We start from the raw sequence: 22,378 nt of genomic DNA, 5'->3' as shown, positions 1-22,378 counted from the left end.
ATAGGGTGGGAGGGAGGGTGGAAGGGGAGTGCGGGAGGAGGGGAGGGAGAGGGAACTGGGATTGACATGTGAAACAAGCTATTTAAAATTAAAATAAAAAATGATTAAAAAAAATTTGTATATGCAAAAGAAAGGAAAACCTTATACAAATAGAGGAGGAAATAGTCTAGACAGACCCATAGAAACAAGTTCATTCTTTATTTAGAACAAGTTGGTGACTACAGGAATTTTCTGGGTAGAAATCTCTTCTAGGTGCCTTCTGACAGATGTTCCAAATGCAGGAGTCCTCAGTTTAGACCTCTACTTTGGAAAATTTGGAAGCACCCATGGCCTTCACCTGACTCTGTAGTTTCAAAGTACTTATCTCAGAGAGAAAGCTAATCACACCAAAGAGTGACATGGTGGTTGTTATGATCCCCAGTGGGAACACAGCAGTATAATGCTTGATTATCAAGGCTTCCTTTTTAACTGGAAAGTCAGGTGGAAAGTCAAGAGTGGTTTGACCATAATGATCTACAAGGTGGTTCCAGCTCACAGAAACAAAAGTGAAGAGGCTGCTCACACACAAAACTAAGGTAGAGACCTTGTAGCAATATATCTCCATCTCCACAAGGGGATCTTTCATGCAGCTGATCTTAATGGCCATTGCAGTGAAAACCAGAACTACAGGCTTCATCAAAATAGCCCATACTAAGAAATTCCCTGCATACTGAAATTCGGGTGACATGATCCAGGTGGAATTGATAGGAGTGTGAACCAGCATCTTGATTACAGTCCCTGAGACATTAATCTCTTGAAGGTAATGAGCTTCCCAGAGTCCAAATGACACAAACTGCACAGCATTGTCATCAAATTCCCACAGGCGCCAGTATGGGTAGCTTGCAATGACTATGTCAAACATGAAAGCAGATATGCAGCAAAGGAGGCCATTCAGCTTTAAGATGCAGTCCTTATCATTGAGCAATCTGAAGAAGAGATTAAACAAGTATATAAGTAAGCCAGGATCACAATGGAAGATAGAAAACAAAATTGTTCATGTTTAACAGAGCATGTAGCACTCATGACTTGTCCCTGCTGTCATAGAGTTGTATTTTATTAATATCTCCATGTATTAAGGTTCACAATACTACAAGAAACAGTATAAGAAGCCCTACATTCTACGTCTCTATGAGCAGTTCCCTCTCTAAGACATATTTATTAGCATTTTTACTGTAGGTATCAAATACTGAAATGGGCATACTTGTTAACTAAGAATTTTAATGCTTGGACTTCACAGTGAAAAACGATTTTGCAATATCTCATTAAGGTGATGCTTGTTTCCACTGTATTTTCAATGCAAAAATATAATAAATATCTTAAAGGAGAGGTATAAGCAGAACAATGCACAAATAAAATTTCTAAATTATGGAAGTGGACAGCTATATGCCTATTGCAAATTGATGTTTGCTAAACAAATAAACACGATGAAAAATATACCAAATATTACTCCCATTCATGTATAACTCCCATACTTGTATACACACACACACACAAACACACACACACACACACACTCACATGCAGATGTTCGCAGGGTTGTATGAACTATATCAACTTGTCAGTATTCCTTCCTCGGAGCGTTCTATTACTCCACAGTGTCTGTGGAGTATGCATTTAACTTAGAGTTGACAGTTTCTATACAACTTGGGAAGTTATATCAGCAAAATGGGTTTTCTTTTTTTTTATTATTTTATTTTTTTAAATTTTATTTTCCAGTTTAAAATTAGATAAGAATCAAGGTTGCTTCACAAGTCAGTTCCAGGTCCCTCTCCCATTCCCTCCCTTCCTCCCGTGCCCTCTCCCCCCCCATTTTCCCCTCATTTCTCCAGGGAGGGTGAGGCCCTCCATGGGGGTGTCCATAGTGTGTCATTTCATATAGGGCAGGGCCTAGACCCTTTCCCAAGAGTTCTGGGTGAGAGTGCACCTCACATTGTTCTATTGGAGTCCAAAGTCCGTGTGTATACTTGGGATGGGTACTGATCTGCTGCCCAAGGCTCAGTAGAATCCCTAGGCCTCTTCACTGACACCCAGATTCAGGGGGTCTTGATCAGTCCCATGCTGGCTTCCCAGGCTAATGCCTGGGATTCAAGAGTTAACCTTTGTCTGGTCAGCTGTTTCTGGGGGTTAGACCAGCCCAGTCTTAATCCCTTTGATCATCAGTCCTCCCTCTCTGTTACTGGCTTTCTTGAGTTCAGCTCAGTACTTAACCAAGGGAGTCTGCCTCTTCTTCGATCAGCCACTAAATAAAGTTTCTGTTTCCCAGACTCTCTGGCCATAGGATTGTAGGCTGGCACTCCCCAGATCTATGTCTAAAATCCATATATGAGAGAGTACATGCCATGTTTCTCTTTTTGTGACTGGGTTACCTCACTCAGGATGGTTTCTTCTAGTGTCGTCCATTTGCCTGCGAATCTCATGATTCCATTATTTTTTTCTGCTGAATAGTACTCCATTGTGTAGATGTACCGCATTTTCTCTATCCACTCTTCAGGTGAGGGACATCTAGGTTGCTTCCACGTTCTGGCAATTACAAATAAAGCTGCTATGAACATAGTGGAACAGACATCTTTGTTGTATGAATGGGCATCTTTTGGATATATGCCTAAGAGTGGAGTTGCTGGGTCTTGTGGTAGGTTTATTCCCATTTTTCTGAGGAATCTCCACACTGATTTCCAAAGTGGCTGAACAAGTTGGCACTCCCACCAGCAATGGAGGAGTGACCCCCTTTCACCACATCCTCTCCAGCATAAATTGTCATTGGTGTTTTTGATTTTAGCCATTCTGACAGGGGTGAGATGGTATCTGAGAGTTGTTTTGATTTGCATTTCCCGGAAGCCTAAGGATGTTGAGCACTTTCTCAAGTGCCTCTCAGCCATTTTAGACTCCTCTATTGAAAACTCTCTATTTAGTTCTGCAGCCCACTTTTTAATATGGTCCTTTGGTGTTTTGGAGACTTGCTTCTTGAGTTCTTTGTAAATTTTGGAGATCAACCCTCTGTCAGATGTGGGATTAGTGAATATTTTTTCCCATTCTGTGGGCTGCCTTTTTGTCTTGCTGACTGTGTCCTTTGCCTTACAGAAGCTTCTCAGTTTCAGTAGGTCCCATTTATTAATTGTTGATCTTACTGCCTGTGGTACTGGTGTTATGTTCAGGAAGCTGTCTCCTGTACCAATTCGTTCAAGGGTACCACCCACTTTCTCTTCTAAGAGGTTCAGTGTGGCTAGATTTATGTTGAGGTCTTTGATCCATTTGGACTTAAGTTTTGTGCATGGCGATAGACATGGATCGATCTGCATTCTTCTACATGCCAGTCTCCAATTATGCCAGCACCATTTGTTGAAGATGCTTTCTTTATTCCATTGTATATTTTTAGCTTCTTTGTCAAAGATCAGATGTTCGTACGTGTGTGGGTTGATACCCGGGTTTTCAATTCGATTCCATTGGTCTACCTGTCTATTTTTGTGCCAATACCAAGCTGTTTTCAGGACTATAGCTCTATAATAGAGCTTGAGGTCAGGGATGGTGATGCCTCCGGACGTTGCCTTGTTGAACAGGGTTGTTTTGGCTATCCTGGGTCTTTTGTTTTTCCATACAAAATTGATTATTGTTCTTTCATGGTCTGTGAAGAACTGTGCTGGGATTTTAATGGGGATTGCATTGAATCTGTAGATTGCTTTTGGCAGGATTGCCATTTTTACTACATTGATCCTACCTATCCAAGAGCATGGGAGATCTTTCCATTTTCTGAAGGCTTCTTTAATTTCTTTCTTTAAAGATTCAAAGTTCTTACGATACAGGTCTTTCACTTGTTTGGTTAGCGTTACCCCAAGGTATTTTATGTTGTTTGTGGCAATTGTAAAGGGTGATGTTTCTCTGATTTCTCTTTCAGCCCTTTTATCATCTGTATATAGTAGGGCTACTGATTTTCTTGAGTTGATCTTGTAGCCTGCCACTTTGCTGAAGGTGTTAATCAGCTGTAAGTGTTCCCTGGTAGAGTTCTTTGGGTCATTGATGTAAACTATCATATCGTCTGCAAACAGTGAAAGATTGACCTCTTCCTTCCCAATTTGTATCCCCTTGATCCCCTTTTGTTGTCGTATGGCAATAGCTAGGACTTCAAGTACCATGTTGAAAAGGTATGGAGAGAGTGGACAGCCTTATTTTGTTCCTGATTTTAGAGGAATTGCGTTGAGTTTCTGTCCATTTAGTTTGATGTTGGCTGTTGGTTTACTGTATATAGCTTTTATTATGTTTAAGTATGTCCCTGTTATCCCAGATCTCTCCAAGACCTTTATCATGAAGGGGTGTTGGATTTTGTCAAAGGCTTTTTCAGCATCTAGTGAGATGATCATGTGATTTTTGTTTTTCAGCTTGTTTATATGGTGGATTACGTTGATGGATTTTCGTATGTTGAACCATCCCTGCATTCCTGGGATGAAACCTACTTGATCGTGGTGAATGATTGTTTTGATGTGTTCTTGGATCCGATTTGCCAGTATTTTATTGAGTATTTTTGCATCAATGTTCATGAGGGATATTGGTCTGAAGTTCTCTTTCTTAGTTGTATCTTTGTGTGGCTTGGGGATCAAGGTTATTGAAGCCTCATAGAAAGAGTTTGGCAAAGACCCTTCTGCTTCTATTGTGTGGAACACTTTGAGAAGAATTGGTATAAGCTGTTCTTTGAATTTCTGGTAGAATTCTGCACTGAGGCCATCTGGACCTGGGCTTTTTTTGGTTGGGAGACTTTTGATGACAGCTTCTATTTCCATAGGGGTTATAGGTCTATTTAAATTGCTTATCTGTTCTTGATTTAGTTTTGGCAATTGATAGCTGTCCAGGAAGTCATCCATTTCCTTTAAATTTTCGAATTTTGTGGAGTACAGGTTTTCAAAGTATGACCTAATGATTCTCTGGATTTCCTCAGAGTCTGTTGTTATGTCCCCCTTTTCATTTCTAATTTTGTTAATTTGCGTGTTCACTCTCTGCTGTTTGGTAAGTTTGGACAAAGGTTTGTCTATCTTGTTGATTTTCTCAAAGAACCAACTCTTCGTTGCGTTGATTCTTTGTATTGTTTTCCTGGTTTCTACTTTATTAATTTCAGCCCTCAATTTGATTATTTCCTGGCGTCTACTCCTCCTGGGGGAGTGTGCTTCTTTGTGTTCTAGAGCTTTCAGCTGTGATGTTAATTCTCTGGTATAACTTTTCTCCTGTTTCTTCATGTGAGCATTTAGCGCTATGAACTTCCCCCGTAACACTGCTTTCAAAGTGTCCCATAGGTTTGGGTATGTTGTGTCTTCATTCTCATTGAATTTGAGGAAGTCTTTAATTTCTTTTTTATTTCCTCTTTGACCCAGGGATGGTGCAGTTGAGCATTATTCAATTTCCATGAGTTTGTAGGTTTTCTGCAATTTGTGTTTTTGTTGAATTCTAATTTTAAAGCATGGTGGTCTGATAAGATGCATGGAGTTATTCCAATTTTTTTGTAGCTGCTGAGGTTTGATATGTTGCCAAGTATGTGGTCGATTTTTGAGAAGGTTCCATGTGGTGGTGAGAAGAAGGTATATTCTTTTTTATGTGGATGAAATGTTCTATAGATATCTGTTAATCCCAGTTGGGTCATTACTTCTATTAGCCCTTTTGCTTCTTTGTTGAGTTTCTGTTTGGTATTCCTGTCTAGTGGTGAGAGTGGTGTGTTGAAATCTCCCACTATAACTGTGTGGGGCTTTAGATGAGATTTAAGTTCTAATAATGTTTCTTTAACGAATGTGGAAGCCTTTGTATTTGGGGCATAGATGTTCAGAATAGACACTTCCTCTTGGTGGGTTTCACCTGTGATGAGTATGTAATGACCTCCTTCATCTCTTTTGATTGATTTTATTTTAAAGTCTAGTTTGTTAGATATTAGGATTGCTACCCTGGCTTGTTTCTTGGGTCCATTCGATTGAAAAATTTTTTCCCAACCTTTAATTCTCAGGTAATGTCTGTTTTTAAGGGTGAGGTGTGTTTCCTGTATGCAGCAGAAGGAAGGGTTCTGTCTTCGAATCCAATCTGCTAGTCTGTGTCTTTTTATGGGTGAGTTAAGGCCATTAATATTGAGGGATATTAATGACCAATGATTGCTCATCCTTCTTCGATTTGCGATGGTTGTTGTTGGTGGAATTATGTGTGGAATTTCACCCCTTTGTTCTTTTGGCTGTTGGTAGAGAGAGATTCTCTAATGCTTATGTTTTTCTGGTTGTAGTTAGCTTCCTTGGGTTGGAGTTTTCCTTCCAAAATTTTCTGTAGGGCTGGGTTAGTGGACACATATTGCTTGAATCTAGTTTTGTCATGGAATATCTTGTTTTCTCCGTCTATAGTGATTGAGAGCTTTGCCGGGTACAGTAGTCTGGGCTGGCATCCGTGGTCTCTTAGTGTAGGTAGAATATCTATCCAGGACCTTCTGGCTTTCAGCGTTTCCATGGAGAAATCAGGTGTAATTCTGATAGGTCTGCCTTTATATGTTACTTGACCTTTTTCCTTAGCTGCTCTTAATATTATTTCTTTCTTCTGTATGTTTGGGGTCTTGATTATTATGTGGCGAGGGATTTTTTTAGTGGTCCACTCTATTTGGTGTTCTGTAGGCTTCTTGTACCTTCATTGGCATGTCTTTCTTAAGGTTGGGAAAGTTTTCTTCTATGATTTTGTTGAATATGCCTTCTGCCCCTTTGAGCTGGATTTCTTCTCCTTCTTCTATACCTATTATTCTTAGGTTTGGTCTTTTCATGGTGTCCCATATTTCCTGGATGTTTTGTGTTAAGGATTTGTTGGATTTAAGGTTTTCTTTGGTTGATAAATCCATTTCTTCTAGCGTATCTTCAACACTTGAGATTCTCTCTTCCATCTCTTCTATTCTGTTGGTAATGCTTGTATTGGTAGTGCCTGTCTGTTTGTCCAGCTTTTCTATTTTCTGCCTTTCTTCAGATTGTGTTTTTTTAATGACTCTATTTCAGTTTTCAGCCCTTGCAGTGTTTGCATTGCTTCTTGCAATTTTCTGTTTATCTGTTCGTCCGTTTGTTGCCTTTTATGAATTTTTTGGTTTGTTCTTTCTTCCATTTCTTGCATTTTTTGGTTTGTTTTTTGTTCCATTTCTCGCATTTTGTGGTTTGTTTCTTCTTCCATTTCCTGCCTTTTTTGGTTTGTTTCTTCTTCCATTTTTTTCATTTTTTGCTTTGTTTTTTCTACCATTTCTTGCATTTTTTGCTTTGTTTCTTCTTCCATTTCCTGCCTTTTTTGGTATGATTCTTCTTCCAATTCTTGCATTTTTTGCTTTGTTTTTTCTTCCATTCTTGCATTTTTTGCTTCATTTCTTCTTCCATTTTCTGCCTTTTTTGGTTTGTTTTTTCTTCCATTTCTTTGAGGGATTTTCCAATATCCTCTTTTAGGGCCTCTATCATTTTCATGAAAGTGCTTTTAAGGTCGTTCTCTTCTGCTTCGTCCGCATTGGAATGTTGGGGTCTTCCTGGTGTGGAGTCTCTAGAATCTGGCGGTGTCATATTTGTTTTTCTGTTGCTGACTGTGTTTTTGTATTGTCTCTTTCCCATCTCTTCTTCTAGTGGGTGCAGAAAGAGCCCCTTACTGGTCTGGGGACCAGAGTTCCCTTTTGGTGGGTGCTAGCAAGTCCAATAATCTGGTGGTTCTTCTATTCCTTGTCTGAATGCTGGTCCCGTGGGTGGAGAAGAAGAACAGGAATCTGGGGCGCTTATCCTCTTACCTGGTCCCCTGGACCCTATGCTGGGTCCTGTTGTACTTGATCCAGAACAGCTACTCCCCTGGTCTCCCTGGGTCCTCTGGTTTCCTGGTCTCGTTGGTGGGAGAGAAGTCCTGGGGTCTGGGTGCTTGGCTCCCGCCGGGATTGGGAGCTCTGTGCGGGTCCCAGGCGATCTGCAGGCACTGTAGCACAGGCCGGGAAGCCGGCCTGTTTACCTGATGCTGCTGGAAGAACTGCCGCTTCCCTGGACTCCCAGCCTCCTCTCCTTTCCTGGTCTCATTGGTGTGAGCAAAGATCCGGAGTATGGGGTGCTTGGCTCCCGCTGGGATTGGGAGCTCTGTGCAGGTCCCAGGCGATCTGCAGGCACTGGGGCACAGGCTGGGAAGCCGGCCTGTTTACCTGATGCTGCTGGAAGAACCGCCGCTTCCCTGGACTCCCCGCAAAATGGGTTTTCAATTGATGGTGAATTGACTGACACCCTGCGCACACCCTCTCTCTGTCAAAGCAGATTTGAGGTAGTGGACTGAAGGAGCATTGCCTTTTGAAGCAGAAAAGGAATTAGGGTTGAGAATTCAGTTGTTACAGACAAATGAGCTAAACTGTGATCTTATTCTATCCCTGTCTGTTTTCCAAGGAGGAGATTCATGTATTTAGAGAGATCCAATAAAAAACCCTCAGGGTAACTCAATTTTAGTTTTTACCTTTGAATGGTGCTGGTGGTGAGGAGATCCATTTGTAAGATGCCGAGATCATATATATCTTCCAAATATCATGAAGTGCTACAAAAAAGGGAGTCACATAAGAGGTGACCTTCGGTAAAAAAGAAGTGCTATTAAACATATATTTCAGCCTACAATAGTGTCTCACTGACAAACCCCTGATTCACAATAACCTATCCTTTCCTCTCTTCTCATTGCTTCATTGGTGTCTCTTTTATACACTTCAGGATATTGTCACATATGATATTACCATCCCTCCAATGATATCCACACAATATTTATCTTTTTGATAAATTGGACACAGCACAGAGAATGTAATTCGCATGCTCAACTTCAAGTATCAGTACAGACATAAATGTCATTGCAGGCTCCACAGCCTTCATAGAAACCCAGAGACTACCAGCACTTATGATATTCAGCAGGATTTATTCACACAGAAATCATGTCAAAAGTAATGGAATCATATGTCAGTAGTTTCTTTGGCCCTCTTTGTCCTGTGAAATTGAATGAGATTAATAAAAACTGTATAGAAAACATAAAATGCTTGCCTCTCTCTCTTCTATGAAGTCCAAATGTTAGTGACTGCCAAGGATAAGATAAGTGACTCTAGAAATTCTCATGTTTCCATGGCCACTAGAGATGAATGGGAGATTATGAGCAGTGAACCAGTGTCATGACATATAGTCTTAAAGGACCAGAGCAGATAATGTCACTCTTATATGTCAAAGTTTGAATGAGTAATTAATTGATTTCATTTTAATTTAAAATTTTTCTCATGAAGTACAATTGGATCAGAATATACACTATAATTTGATAATTATTTGCACTTTTGTCATCTTTTTCAAGGTCGTTCTCCAGCTACATACTAACCCAACTTCATGGGAATTTGTTTATGGTCTGGATAAGTCCCATACTGGCCTCATAGCCATCAGTCTGGGGTCCATGATCTCCCCCTTGTTATGGTTAGCTGTTTGTGTGGGTTTCACCAGTCTGGTATTGACCCCTTTGCTTATCATTTCTTCCTATCGGCAGCTGGATTCCAGGAGTTCAGTTCATTGTTTACTTGTGGGTGTCTGTCTCTGCTTCCATTAGCACTGGATGAAAGTTTATGGTTTGGCTTTTTGTGAAGGGGTACCTCACTCAGAATAGTTTTTCTAGTGTCTTCCATTTGCCTTCGAATTTCAAGGTTCCATTGTTTTTTTCCTGTTGACTAGAACTAAATTGTATAAATGTACCACAATTCCTCTATCCACTCTTCTGTTGAGGGGCATCTAGGTTGCTTCCAGGTCATGGCTATTACAAATACACCTGCAATGAACATAGTGGAACAGATGTTCTTGTTATATGAATGAGCATCTTTGGGTGTAGGCCTAAGAGTGGAATTGATGCATCTTGTGGTAGACTGATTCCCATTTTCCTGATTAATCTCCATACTGATTTTCAAAGCGACTGTATGAGTTGGCACTATCATGGACAGTGGAGGATTGTTCCCCTTTCTCCACATCCTCACATTTGTGTTTTTTATTTTAGCCGTTCATACAGGAGTAAGGTGATATCTCAGAGTTGTTTTGTCTTGAATGTCCCTAATGGACAAGGATGTTGAGCACTTCTGATGTGTCTCACAACCATTTTACACCCCCCTGTTGATAATTCTCTATTTAGTTGTGTACACCACTTTTTAATTGCATCCTTTGTGTTTCAGGGACTTGCTTCTTGAGTTTATTTTTCCTCTTTATTTTAAGTAATGTTTCTCATTTTCTCTTCATTCACTTGAAGCACTCTTCATTCAATCTCCACATTGTTGAGTAAATACTTGGGATTTCTCTCCTGTTTCTTTCAAGCACTGCTGTTCTGAGGCCTGGAAGGATACATGGTGTTATTTCAACTATTGTTTTTTAAGTGCTTTGTAGATGGAGCCATTATAAGTTGGAGGAGAGATCTGGCACTAGTGAGATCTTCAAGATCTACAGGAATGAAACCAACTGGAATTAAGGCTACCTTAAATGCCCTCCCATGATGGCTTGAATGATGACTGCCTTGTATGTCATCCTAGAACTCTCATTCAGTGGTTGATGGAGACAGAGGCAATTCCATGTCACTCTCCATTTCCCTCCCCTCCTCCCATGCCCACTCACCAACCCCCCCAATATCCCATTTTCCCAGGGAGGGTGAGGCTCTCCATGGGGGTGTCCATAGTCTGTCATTTCATCCAGGGCAGAGCCTAGAACCTCCACCAAAATATAAGAGTGAGAATGCATCTCTCATTGTTGGATGGCAGTCCAAAGTCCATTTGTACACCTGGGATAAATACTGATCTATTACCAAAGGCTCAATAGATTACCTAGGCCTCCTCACTGGCACCCACATTCAAAGGGTCTTGATCAGTCACATGCTGGATACCCAGGCATCAGTTTGGGACTCAAGTGCTAATCATTGGCAGGTCAGCTGTTTCTGGGTGTTAAAGCAGCCCAGTCTTAATGCCTTTGGTCATCAGTCCCCCTTCTCTGTCACTGGATTTCTTGAGGTCAGCTAAGTGCTTAGTCGTGGGAGTCTGTCTCTGCTTCCATCAGCCACTGAATGAAGGATCTGTTTCCCAGACTATCTGGACATGGAATTGGAGGCACTCCACAATTTATGTCTAAAATCCATATATGAGAGACTACATGCCAGGTTTCTCTTTTTGTGATTGAGTTACCTCGCTCAGGATGGTTTCTTCTAGTTACATCAATTTGCCTGCAAATTTCAGTATTCCATTTTTTCTACTGAATAGTACTCCATCATGTAAATGCACCACATTTTCTACACCCACTCTTCCATTGAGGGGCATCTAGGCTGCTTCCAAGTTCTGGATACTGCGAATAATGCTGCTATGCACATAGTGGAGCAGACATCCTTGTTGTATGAATGGGAATCTTTGGGATATATGCCTAAGAGTGGAGTTGCTGGTTCTTGTGGTAGGTTTATTCTGATTTTTCTGAGGAATCTCCATACTGATTTCCAAAATGGCTGTACAAGTTGGCACTCCCACCAGCAATGGAGGAGTGTTCCCCTTTCACCACATCTTGTTGTTGGTGTTTTTGATTTTAGCCATTCTGAGAGGAGTGAGATTGTATCTCAGAGTTGTTTTGATTTGCATTTCCCAGATGATTAGGGATGTTGAGCACTTTCTCAAGTGCCTCTCAGCCATTCTAGACTCCTTTTTTGAAAATTCTCTATTTAGTTCTGTAGCCCAATTTTTAATTGTATCCTTTGGTGTTTTGGAGACTTGTTTCTTGAATTCTTTGTAAATTTTGGAGATCAGACCTCTGTCAGATGTGGGGTTAGTGAATATTTTTCCCATTCTGTGGGCTGCCATTTTGTCTTGCTGACTGTGTCCTTTGCCTTACAGAAGCTTCTCGGTTTCAGGAAGTCCTATTTATTAATTTTTGACCTCAATGTCTGCGCTAATGGTGTTATGTTCTGGAAGCTGTCTCCTGTACCACTTCGTTCAATGGTCCCACCCACTTTCTCTACAAAGAGGTTCAGTTTAGCTGGATTTATGTTGATCCATTTGGCCTTAAGTTTTGTGCATGGTGATAGACATGGATTGATCCTCATTCTTGTACATGCCTGCATCCATTTATGTCAGCAATAAAATACTAGCAAATTGCATCCAAGAACACATCAGAAAAATTATTGATAATGATGAAGTAGGTTTTATTTCAGGAATGCAGGGATGGTTCAACATACAAAAATCCATTAATGCAATCTACCACATAAACAAGCTGAGAAACAATAAAATCACATAATCACCTCACTGGGTGCTGAAAAAGCACTTGACAGAATCCAACACCCTTTCATCATAAAGGACTTTCAGAGATGAGATATACCAGGAACATAACTACACATAATAACATCTATATACAGTAAACCAACGGCCAACATCACTCTACCAGGGAACTTCTAAAGCTGATAAAAACCTTCAGCAAAGTGACAGGATACATGATCAACTCAAAATAATAGCAGCCCTACTATACACAGACGATAAAAGGACTGAGAAAAAAATCAGAGAAATATCACCCTCTTCAATTACCAAAAAAAGACTAAAATAACTTGGGGTAACTATAACCAAACAAGTCATAGACCTGTATCTCAAGAAATTTGAGACTTTAAAGAAAGAAATTAAAGAAGACAACAGAAAATGGAAAGATTCCCATACTCTTCCATAGGTAGGATCAATGTAGAAAATATGGCAATCTTGCCAAAAGCAATCTACAGATTCAATGAAATCCCTATCTTAATCCCACACAGAATTCATCACAGACCTTGAAAGAACAATTCTCAACTTCATATGGAAAAACCAAAGAACCAGGATAGCTAAAACAACCCTGTGCCAAGAGGCATCACCATCCCGGACTTCAAGCTCTATTAAAGAATTATATTGCTGAAAACTGCTTGGTATTGGCACAAAAAAGAACGATATACCAATGGAATCAAACTGCATACCTCAATAATTTCCCTACACCTACGAACACCTGATCTTTGACAAAGCAGATAAAATTATACAAGGGAAAATAGAAACAATCTTTAACAAATGGTGCTGGCATAACTGGATTCTGGCATGTAGAAGACTGCAGATAGACCCATGTGTATCACCATGCACAATATTTAAGTCCTAATGGATCAAATAGCTCAGCCTAAATCCAGCCACACTGGATTTCTTAGAAGAGAAACTGGGAGGTACTCTAGAATGAAATTGGCAAAAGAGACTGCTTCCTGAGATTAATACCAGCAGCACAGAAAAAGAGATCAACAACTAATCAATGGGACCATGTGAAATTGAGAAGCTTCTGTAAGGCAAAGGATACAGTCAACAAGACAAAAAGACAACCCACAGAATGGGACAAGGTATTTACTAACACTACATCTGACAGAGGGCTGATCTCCAAAATTTACAAAGAACTCATGAAACAAGTCTCCAATACACAAAATGATTTAATTAAAAAGTGGGGTACAGAACTAAATAGAGATTTCTCAATAAAGGAGTATAAAATGACTGAGGGACAATTAAGATAGTACTCAACATGCCTAGCCTCAGGGAAATGTAAATCAAAACTCTGAGATACCATCTTGTTCCTGGCATCCAGAGAACTTGCCCACAGGGGAAAGGCATCAGCGCTTCCAGACGCCAACCTCCTGGTACCCCTGCTTCAGGTGAGCTTTAGTCTCCCTGGGGCAACTCCTCATCTCCTGCACATCATCCATCACCTCAATCTTCCAGGGGCCTGCTCCTGGCATCCAGATGACCAGCCCACACAGGAAAGGCATCAGCCTTTCCAGGCTACAACCTCCAGCAACCCCAGCTTCAGGAAAGACATCAGTCCTTTTAGACCTCAACCTCCAGCGATCCCATCTTCAGGTGAGCTTTGGTCTCCCTGTGTCCACTCCCAATCCCCTGACCATCACCCACATCACCCATCCCCTCAATCTTCTGGGGGGCTGCTCCTGGCATCCAGAAGACCTGCCCACACAGGAAAGACATCAGTCTTTCCAGGCCACAATCTCCAGCGACCCCAGCTTCAGGTGAGCTTGGGTCTCCCTGGGGCCACTCCCCATGCTCCACCCATCACCATCTCCTCAATCTTCCAGGGGTTGCCCCTGGCATCCAGAGGACCCACCCACAAAGAAAAGACATCAACCCTTCCAGACTACAAACTCCGGCGACCCCAGATTCAGCTTCATGAAAGAAGGACACCAGTGGAGACAGAAAGACCACACATGTACCCACTGGAAGAAGATATGGGAAGAAGACAGAAGAAGAACTCACTAGGCAATAGAAAGACCAACATGATTCCAACAGAATCTAGAGAACCAATGCCAGCAAGACCTGAAAAGCACTACATAGACAATGCAGAGGAGACAGACATTAAGAATTATTTTATGTAGATGATAGAGACCCTCAAAGAGGAAATGAGGAAATCCCTTAAATACAAAGAAGAATAACAAATGCAAAAATACATGAAATGGGGGAAAATTCAATAAATAAACAAATCTCTCAATGAATCTAAAGAGTACCAAGAAAAAACAACCAAATGAATGAAGGAAACAACTCAAACAGTTGAAGGATTGAAAGCTGAAATAGAAGCAATAAAGAAAGCACAGAACAAGGGGATACAGGAAATAGAAAAGCTGGGTAAATGATCAGGAACTACAGATGCAAGTATCACCAATAGAATACAAGAGATAGAAGAGAGAATCTCAGTTGTTGAAGACTCGTTATAAGATATACAGTTGTCAAACAAAGAAAATCTCAAAACCAAAGAAAATTTCAAAACCAACAATTCCCTAATGCAAAATATCCAGGATATATGGGACGCCTTGAAGAAGCCAAAGCTGGGAATAATAGGTATAGAAGAAGGCGAAGAAATAAAGCTCAAATATACAGAAAGCATATTCAACAAAATCATAGAAGAAAACTTACCTAAGCTAAAGAATGATATGCCTATGAAAATAGAAGAATCTTACAGAACACCCAATAGGCTAGAACACAAAAAGAAGTCACCTCACCATACAATAATCAAAACATCAGTCCTACAGAATAGAGAGAAAATATTAAGGGCAGCTAAAGAAACAGGCCAAGTAACATATAAAGGCAGACCTATCCGAATTATACCTGACTTCTCAATGGAAACTATGAAAGCCAGAAGATCCTGGACAGATGTCCTATGAACGTACAAACACAAAGCTTTCAGCAAAGCTTTCAATTACCATAGATGGAGAAAACAAAATATTCCATGACAAAGCCAGATATAAACAATATGTGTCCATGAATCCACCTCTACAAAAGTGCTGGAAGGAAATCCTAGACCCAACGAAGATAACTTCATTCACAAAGACACAGGCAATAGATAATCCCACTTTACCAAACACCAAAAGAAAAAGGGAGAACTTACATACAATAACTACACTACCAATAAATCAAACACAAACAAGAATCATCATGGTCATTATTATCCCTCAATGTCAACGGTCTCAACTTGCATATAAAAAGATACAGACTAGCAGAATGGACTTAAGAAACAAGCAGGTGTAGCAATTCTAATATCTAACTAACTAGACTTCAAATTAAAATCCCTCAAAAGTGATGAAGAAGGACATGCCATATTCATAAAAGGAAAAGTGCATCAAGATTTAGTCTCAATTTTGAGCATCTAAGCCTCAAATACAAAGGCACCCACATTCGTGAAAGAAACATTAGTTAAGATCAAATCACACATAAAATCTCACACACTAGTAGTAGGAGACTTCAACACTCTGCTCATACCACTAGACAGGAACTCCAGACAGAAACTTAAAAAAGAAACAAAAGAACTAATACAAGCTATGACCCAACTGTGTTTAACAGACATCTATAGAACATTCCACCCAAACACAAAGGAATATACCTTCTTCTCGGCATCACACGAAAACTCTAAAATTGACGACATAATGGGAAACATAGCAACCTCCACAGAAACAAAAAAATTGGAAGTATCCCCTGTATCTTATCAGACTACCATGCATCAAAATTAGAATTCAACAATAACACAAATCACAGAATACTTATAAACTCATGGAAATTGAACAATGCACAATTCCACCATCCCTGGGTAAAGGAACAAATAAAAAAGAAATTAAAGACATCATGGAATTCAATGAGAATGAAGACACAACATACCCAAAACTTATAGGGCAGTGCTGAAAGCAGTGCTGAGAGGAAAGTGCATAGCATTAAGTGCCCACAAAAAGAAACTGGGGAACAGTCATACTAGAGAATTAATAGCAGAGCTGAATGCTCTAGAACAAAAAAGAAACTCACCCAGGAGGAGGAGATGCCAGGAAATAATCAGATTGAGGGCTGAAATCAGTAAAGTAGAAACTAGGAAAACAATACAAAGAATCAGTGCAACGAAGAGTTCGTTCTTTGAGAAAATCAACAAGATAGACAAACCTTTCTCCAAGCTTACCAAACAGCAGAGAGTGAACATACAAATTAACAAAATCAGAAATGAAAAGGGGGACATAACAACGGACTCTGAGGAAATCCAGAGAATCATCAGGTCATACTTTGAAAACCTGTACTCCACAAAATTCGAAAATTTGAAGGAAATGGATGACTTCCTGGATAGCTATCACATGCCAAAACTAAATCAAGAACAGATAAGCAATTTAAATAGGTTATAACCCCTATGGAAACAGAAGCAGTCATCAAAAGTCTCCCAACCAAAAAAAAGTCCAGGTCCAGATGGCCTCAGTACAGAATTCTACCAGAAATTCAAAGAAGAGCTTACACCAATTTTTCTCAAAGTATTTCACACAATAGAAGCAGAAGGGTCTTTGCCAAACTCTTTCTATGAGGCTTCAATAACCTGGATCCCCAAGCCACACAAAGACACAACTAAGAAAGAGAACTTCAGACCAATATCCCTCATGAACATTGATGCAAAAATACTCAATAAAATACTAGCAAATCAGATCCAAGAACACATCAAAACAATCATTCAACACGATCAAGTAGGTTTCATCCCAGGAATGTAGGGATGGTTCAACATACAAAAATCCATCAATGTAATCCACCATATAAACAAGCTGGAAAACAAAAATCACATGATCATCTCACTAGATGCTGAAAAAGCCTTTGACAAAATCCAACACCCCTTCATGATAAAGGTCTTGGAGAGATCTGGGATAACAGGGACATACTTAACCATAATAACAGCTATATACAGTAAACCAACAGCCAACATCAAACTAAATGGACAGAAACTCAACGCAATTCCTCTAAAATCAGGAACAAAAAAGGCTGTCCACTCTCTCCATACCTTTTCAACTTGGTACTTGAAGTTCCATCCATTGCCATACGACAACAAAGGGGGATCAAGGGGATACAAATTGGGAAAAAATGAGGTCAAACTTTCACTATTTGCAGATGATATGATAGTTTACATCAATGACACAAAGAACTCTACCAGGGAACGCTTATACCTGATTAACACCTTCAGCAAATTGGCAGGCTACAAGATCAACTCAAGAAAATCAGTAGCCCTACTATATACAGATGATAAAAGGTCTGAGAAAGAAATCAGAGAAACATCACCCGTTACAATTGTCACAAACAACATAAAGTACCTTGGGGTAACGCTAACCAAACAAGTGAAAGACCTGTATCGCAAGAAATTGGAATCTTTAAAGAAAGAAATAAAAGAAGCTCTCAGAAAATGGAAAGATCTCCCATGCTCTTGGATAGGTAGGATCAATGTATTAAAAATGGCATTCCTGCCAAAAGCAATCTACAGATTCAATGCAATCCCATTAAAATCCCAGCACAATTCTTCACAGAAATTGAAAGAACAATAATCAATTTTGTATGGAGAAACAAAAGACCCAGGATAGCCAAAACCACCCTGTTCAACAAGGCAACGTCCGGAGGCATCACCATCCCTGACCTCAAGCTCTATTATATAGCTATAGTCATAAAAACAGCTTGGTATTGGCAAAAAAATAGACAGGTAGACCAATGGAATCTAATTGAAAACCCGGATATTAACCCACGCACGTACAAACATCTGATCTTTGACAAAGAAGCTAAAAATATACAATGGAATAAAGAAAGCATCTTCCACAAATGGTGCTGGCTTAACTGGAGGCTGGCAGGTAGAAGAATGCGGATTGATCCATGTTTATTGCCATGCACAAAACTTACGTCCAAATGGATCAAAGACCTCAACATAAATCCAGCCACACTGAACCTCTTAGAAGAGAAAGTGAGTGGTACCCTTGAACGAAGTGGTACAGGAGACAGCTTCCTGAACAAAACACCACTAGTACAGACAGTGATATCAACAATTAATAAATGGGACCTCCTGAAACTGAGAAGCTTCTGTAAGGCAAAGGACACAGTCAGCAAGAAAAAAAGACAGCCTACAGAATGGGAATAATTATTCACTAATCCCACATCTGACAGAGGGTTGATCTCCAAAATTTACAAAGGACTCAAGAAGCAAGTCTCCAAAACACCAAAGGACCCAATTAAAAAGTGGGCTGCAGAACTAACTAGAGAATTTTCAATAGAGGAGTCTAAAATGGCTGAGAGGCCCTTGAGAAAGTTCTCAACATCCTTAGCCATCCGGGAAATGCAAATCAAAACAACTCTGAGATACCATCTCACTCCTATCAGAATGGCTAAAATAAAAAATAGCAATGACAATTTATGCTGGAGATGATGTGGTGAAAGGGGGACACTGCTCCATTGCTGGTGGAAGTGCCAACTGGTTCAGCTACTTTGGAAATCAGTATGGAGATTCCTCAGAAAAATAAGAATAAACCTACCACAAGACCCAGCAACTTCACTCTTAGGCATATATCCAAAAGATGCCCATTCATACAACAAAGATATCAGTTCCACTATGTTTTAGCAGCATTATTTGTAATAGCCAGAACTTGGAAGCAACCTAGGTGTCCCTCAACCAAAGAGTGGATAGAGAAAATGTGGTACATCTACACAATGGAGTACTCTTCCGCAGAAAAAAACAATGTAATCCTGAGATTCGCAGGCAATTGGATGACACTTGAAGAAACCATCCCGAGTGAGGTAACCCAGTCACAAAAAGGGAAACATGGCATGTACTCTCTCATATATGGAGTTTAGCCACAGACCTGGGGGGTGCCAGCCTACAATCCCATGGCTAGAGAGGCTGGGAAACAGAAACTTCATTCAGTGGCTGATGGAAGAATAGGCAGACTCCCTTGGTTAAGTACTGAGTTGAACTAAAGAAAGCCAGTAACAGAAAGGGATGACTGATGACTAAATGGATTAATACTGGGCTGGTTTAACCCCCAGAACAGCTAACCTGACAAAGGTTACCTCTTGAATCCCAGGCATCAGCCTGGGAATCCAGCATGGGACTGATCAAGACCCCCTAAATGTGGGTGTCAGTGAGGAGGCCTAGGTAATCTATTGAGCCTTGGGTAGCAAATCAGTACTCATCCCGCGTATACACACGGACTTTGGACTCCCATACAACAATGTGAGGTGCACTCTCACCCTGAAATTTTGGGTAAGGGTCTAGGCCCTGCCTGTATGAAATGACAGACTATGGACACCCCCATGGAGTGCCTCACCCTCCCTGGGGAAATGAGCGGATAATGGGGGGGTTGGGGGGAGGGCATGGGAGTAGGGGAGGGAAAGGTAGAGATACCTGGAGCTGACTTGTGAAGCAACCTTTTTTCTTATCTAAATTTAAACTGAAAAATAAATTTAAAAAAAGACAGAGAGAGAGAGAGCATGCTGATTTACAAAATCAGAAATGAAAAAGAGTACATAACAATGGACAGTGAGGAAATTCAGAGAATCATCAGGGCATACTTTGAAAATCTATACTCCTCAAAATTCAAAAATTTAAAGGAAATGAACAATTTCCTGGATATATATCACTTGCCAAAACTGAATCAAGAAGACATAAACAATCTAAAAAGACCTATAACCCTTACTGAGTAACGCTAAACTAACAAGTGAAAGAACTGTATCACAAGATCTTTGAGTGTTTAAAAAAGAAATTGAAAAAGCGCTCAGAAAATGGAAATATCTCCCATGCTCTTGGATAGTTAGAATCAATGTAGTAAAAATGGCAATCCTGCCAAAATCAATCTACAGATTCAATGCAATCCCCATTAAAATACCAGCACAATCCTTCACAGACCTTGAAGGAACAATAATCAATTTTGTTAGAAAAGCAAAAGACCCAGCATAGGCAAAACAACCTTACTCAACAAAACAATGTCTGGAGGCATCACCATCCCCAACCTTAAGTTCTATTACAGAGTTGTAGTCCTGAAAACAATTTGGTATTGGCATAAAAATAGACAGGTAGACCAATGGAATCGAAATTTAACACAATAATATTAACCAATACACGTACGAACATCTGATCATCAAAAAAGAAGCTAAAATATATATACAATGGAAAAAAGAAAGCATCTTTAACAAATGGTGCTGGCATAACTGGATGCTTGCATAAAGAAGAATGTGGATACATCCATGTCTATTGCCATGCACAAAAGCTAAGTCCAAATGGATCAAAGACCTCAACATGAAATCAGTCACACTGAAACTCTTAGAAGAGAACAAGAGTGGTACCCTTGAACGAATTGGTAAAAGAGACAGCTTCATAAACATAACACCAGTGGCACAGACACTGAGATAGACAATTAACAAATGGGACCCCCTGAAACTGAGAAGCTTCTGTAAGGCAAAGGACACAGTCAGCAAGAAAAAAGACAGCCCACAGAATGGGAATAATTATTCACTAATCCCACATCTGACAGAGGGTTGATCTCCATAATTTACAAAGAACTCAAGAAGCAAGTCTCCAAAACACCAAAGAACCCTATTAAAAAGTGGGCTACAGAACTAAATAGAGAATTCTCAATAGAGGTGTCTAAAATGGCTGAGAGACAATTGAGAAAGTGCTCAACATCCTTAGTCGTTTGGGAAATGCAAATCAAAACAAATCTGAGATACAATCTAACTCCTTTCAGAATGGCTAAAATCAAAAACACCAACGACAATTTATGCTGGAGAGGATGTGGTGAAAGGGGGACACTCCTCCATTGCTGGTGTGATTGCCAACTGGTTCAGCCACTTTGGAAATCAGTATGGATGTTCCTCAGAAAAATCGGAATAAACCTACCACAATACCCAGCAACTCCGACGGGTGGTGGTGGCGCACGCCTCTAATCCCAGCACTTGGGAGGCAGAGTCAGGCAGATCTCTGTGAGTTCGAGGCCAGCCTGGACCGATAGCCTCCAAAACAATACAGAGAAACCCTGTCTCATAAAAACCAAAAAAAAAAAAAGACCCAGCAACGCCACTGTTAGGCGTATATCCAAAAGATTCCCATTCATACAACAAGGATGTCTGCTCCACTATGTGCATAGCAGCATTATTTGTAATGGCCTGAACTTGGAAGCAACCTAGATGCACCTCAACTGAAGAGTGGTTAGACAAAACGTGGTATATTTACACAATGGAGTACTATTCATTGGAAAAACAATGGAACCCAGAAATTTGCAGGCAAATAGATGGCACTAGAGGAAACCATCCTGAGTTAGGTAACCCAGTCACAAAAATAGAAACCTGACAAGTACCCTTTCATATATGGATTTACAACTGAAGATAATGAGTGTACATCCCTCGGAATCCACCAGTAGCTATTTGAGTAAGGGAGGGCATGGTTGACTATTGAGAGGCTTAGTCATACATTGACTTATTGCATATATTCACTACTATTGAAGTCAGGTCTGCATTGGCTGTACTTGGCTGAAAAGACAGTCTTTCATAACCCTTCTTTTCTTCCATCTTTTACATTCCTTTTGCTCCTCTCTCTCTTATGATCCATGCACGTTCAGCCCCAAGTAAGACATTAATTCCATTCAACCATCACTTATCAATCACTTTGAACAATTATGCATGTCTTCATTCAGCACTGTTGTTTATTGAAAAATCACATTTTCTGATTGAGCACTGGGCTGGCATTTCTCTATGAATATAACCATAGATACTAAGAAGGGAGCTTGTCACCATGACAGTTTACATAAACAGCAGAAGTATGTTTTGCCCTTGGTCTGAAGACCTACTCCGTCATGGTTTCTGACCAGATTGAAAGTACAAGGTATGGATTCCCTCTTGTGGAATGTACCTCAAATCCAATCATAGATACATTACCCGATATAAACAGCCATGTCACTAATTGTGCAAGTGGTCACATTTTGCCTGGTGGGTTCGTATTTTAACGTATAGATTTCATGTCTGGGTAAAGATGTTGATGCTATTACTCTGCTAGTATCCTGCATTGCA

At 40.2% G+C, this 22,378-nt stretch overlaps 1 protein-coding gene across 1 annotated transcript; it reads right to left on the bottom strand.

Annotated features, from left to right (window-relative positions):
- Window positions 1–216: 216 nt before the first annotated feature.
- LOC121139807 lies at window positions 217–8,592 on the bottom strand. The gene is made up of 2 exons (XM_040743801.1): window positions 8,488–8,592; window positions 217–965 (listed from the first exon to the last, which is right to left on the bottom strand). The coding sequence occupies exons 1-2, from the start codon at window positions 8,517–8,519 to the stop codon at window positions 293–295; spliced, it is 705 nt and encodes a 234-aa protein (XP_040599735.1). The 5' UTR covers window positions 8,520–8,592; the 3' UTR covers window positions 217–292.
- Window positions 8,593–22,378: the final 13,786 nt, after the last annotated feature.

This window comes from Mesocricetus auratus, unplaced genomic scaffold (assembly GCF_017639785.1).
Source record: "Mesocricetus auratus isolate SY011 unplaced genomic scaffold, BCM_Maur_2.0 Super-Scaffold_100003, whole genome shotgun sequence".
NCBI classification, from domain to species: Eukaryota; Metazoa; Chordata; class Mammalia; order Rodentia; family Cricetidae; genus Mesocricetus; species Mesocricetus auratus.
The sequence above is the reverse complement of the archived record's forward strand: the minus strand, read 5'-3'. Positions and strand labels throughout refer to the sequence as shown.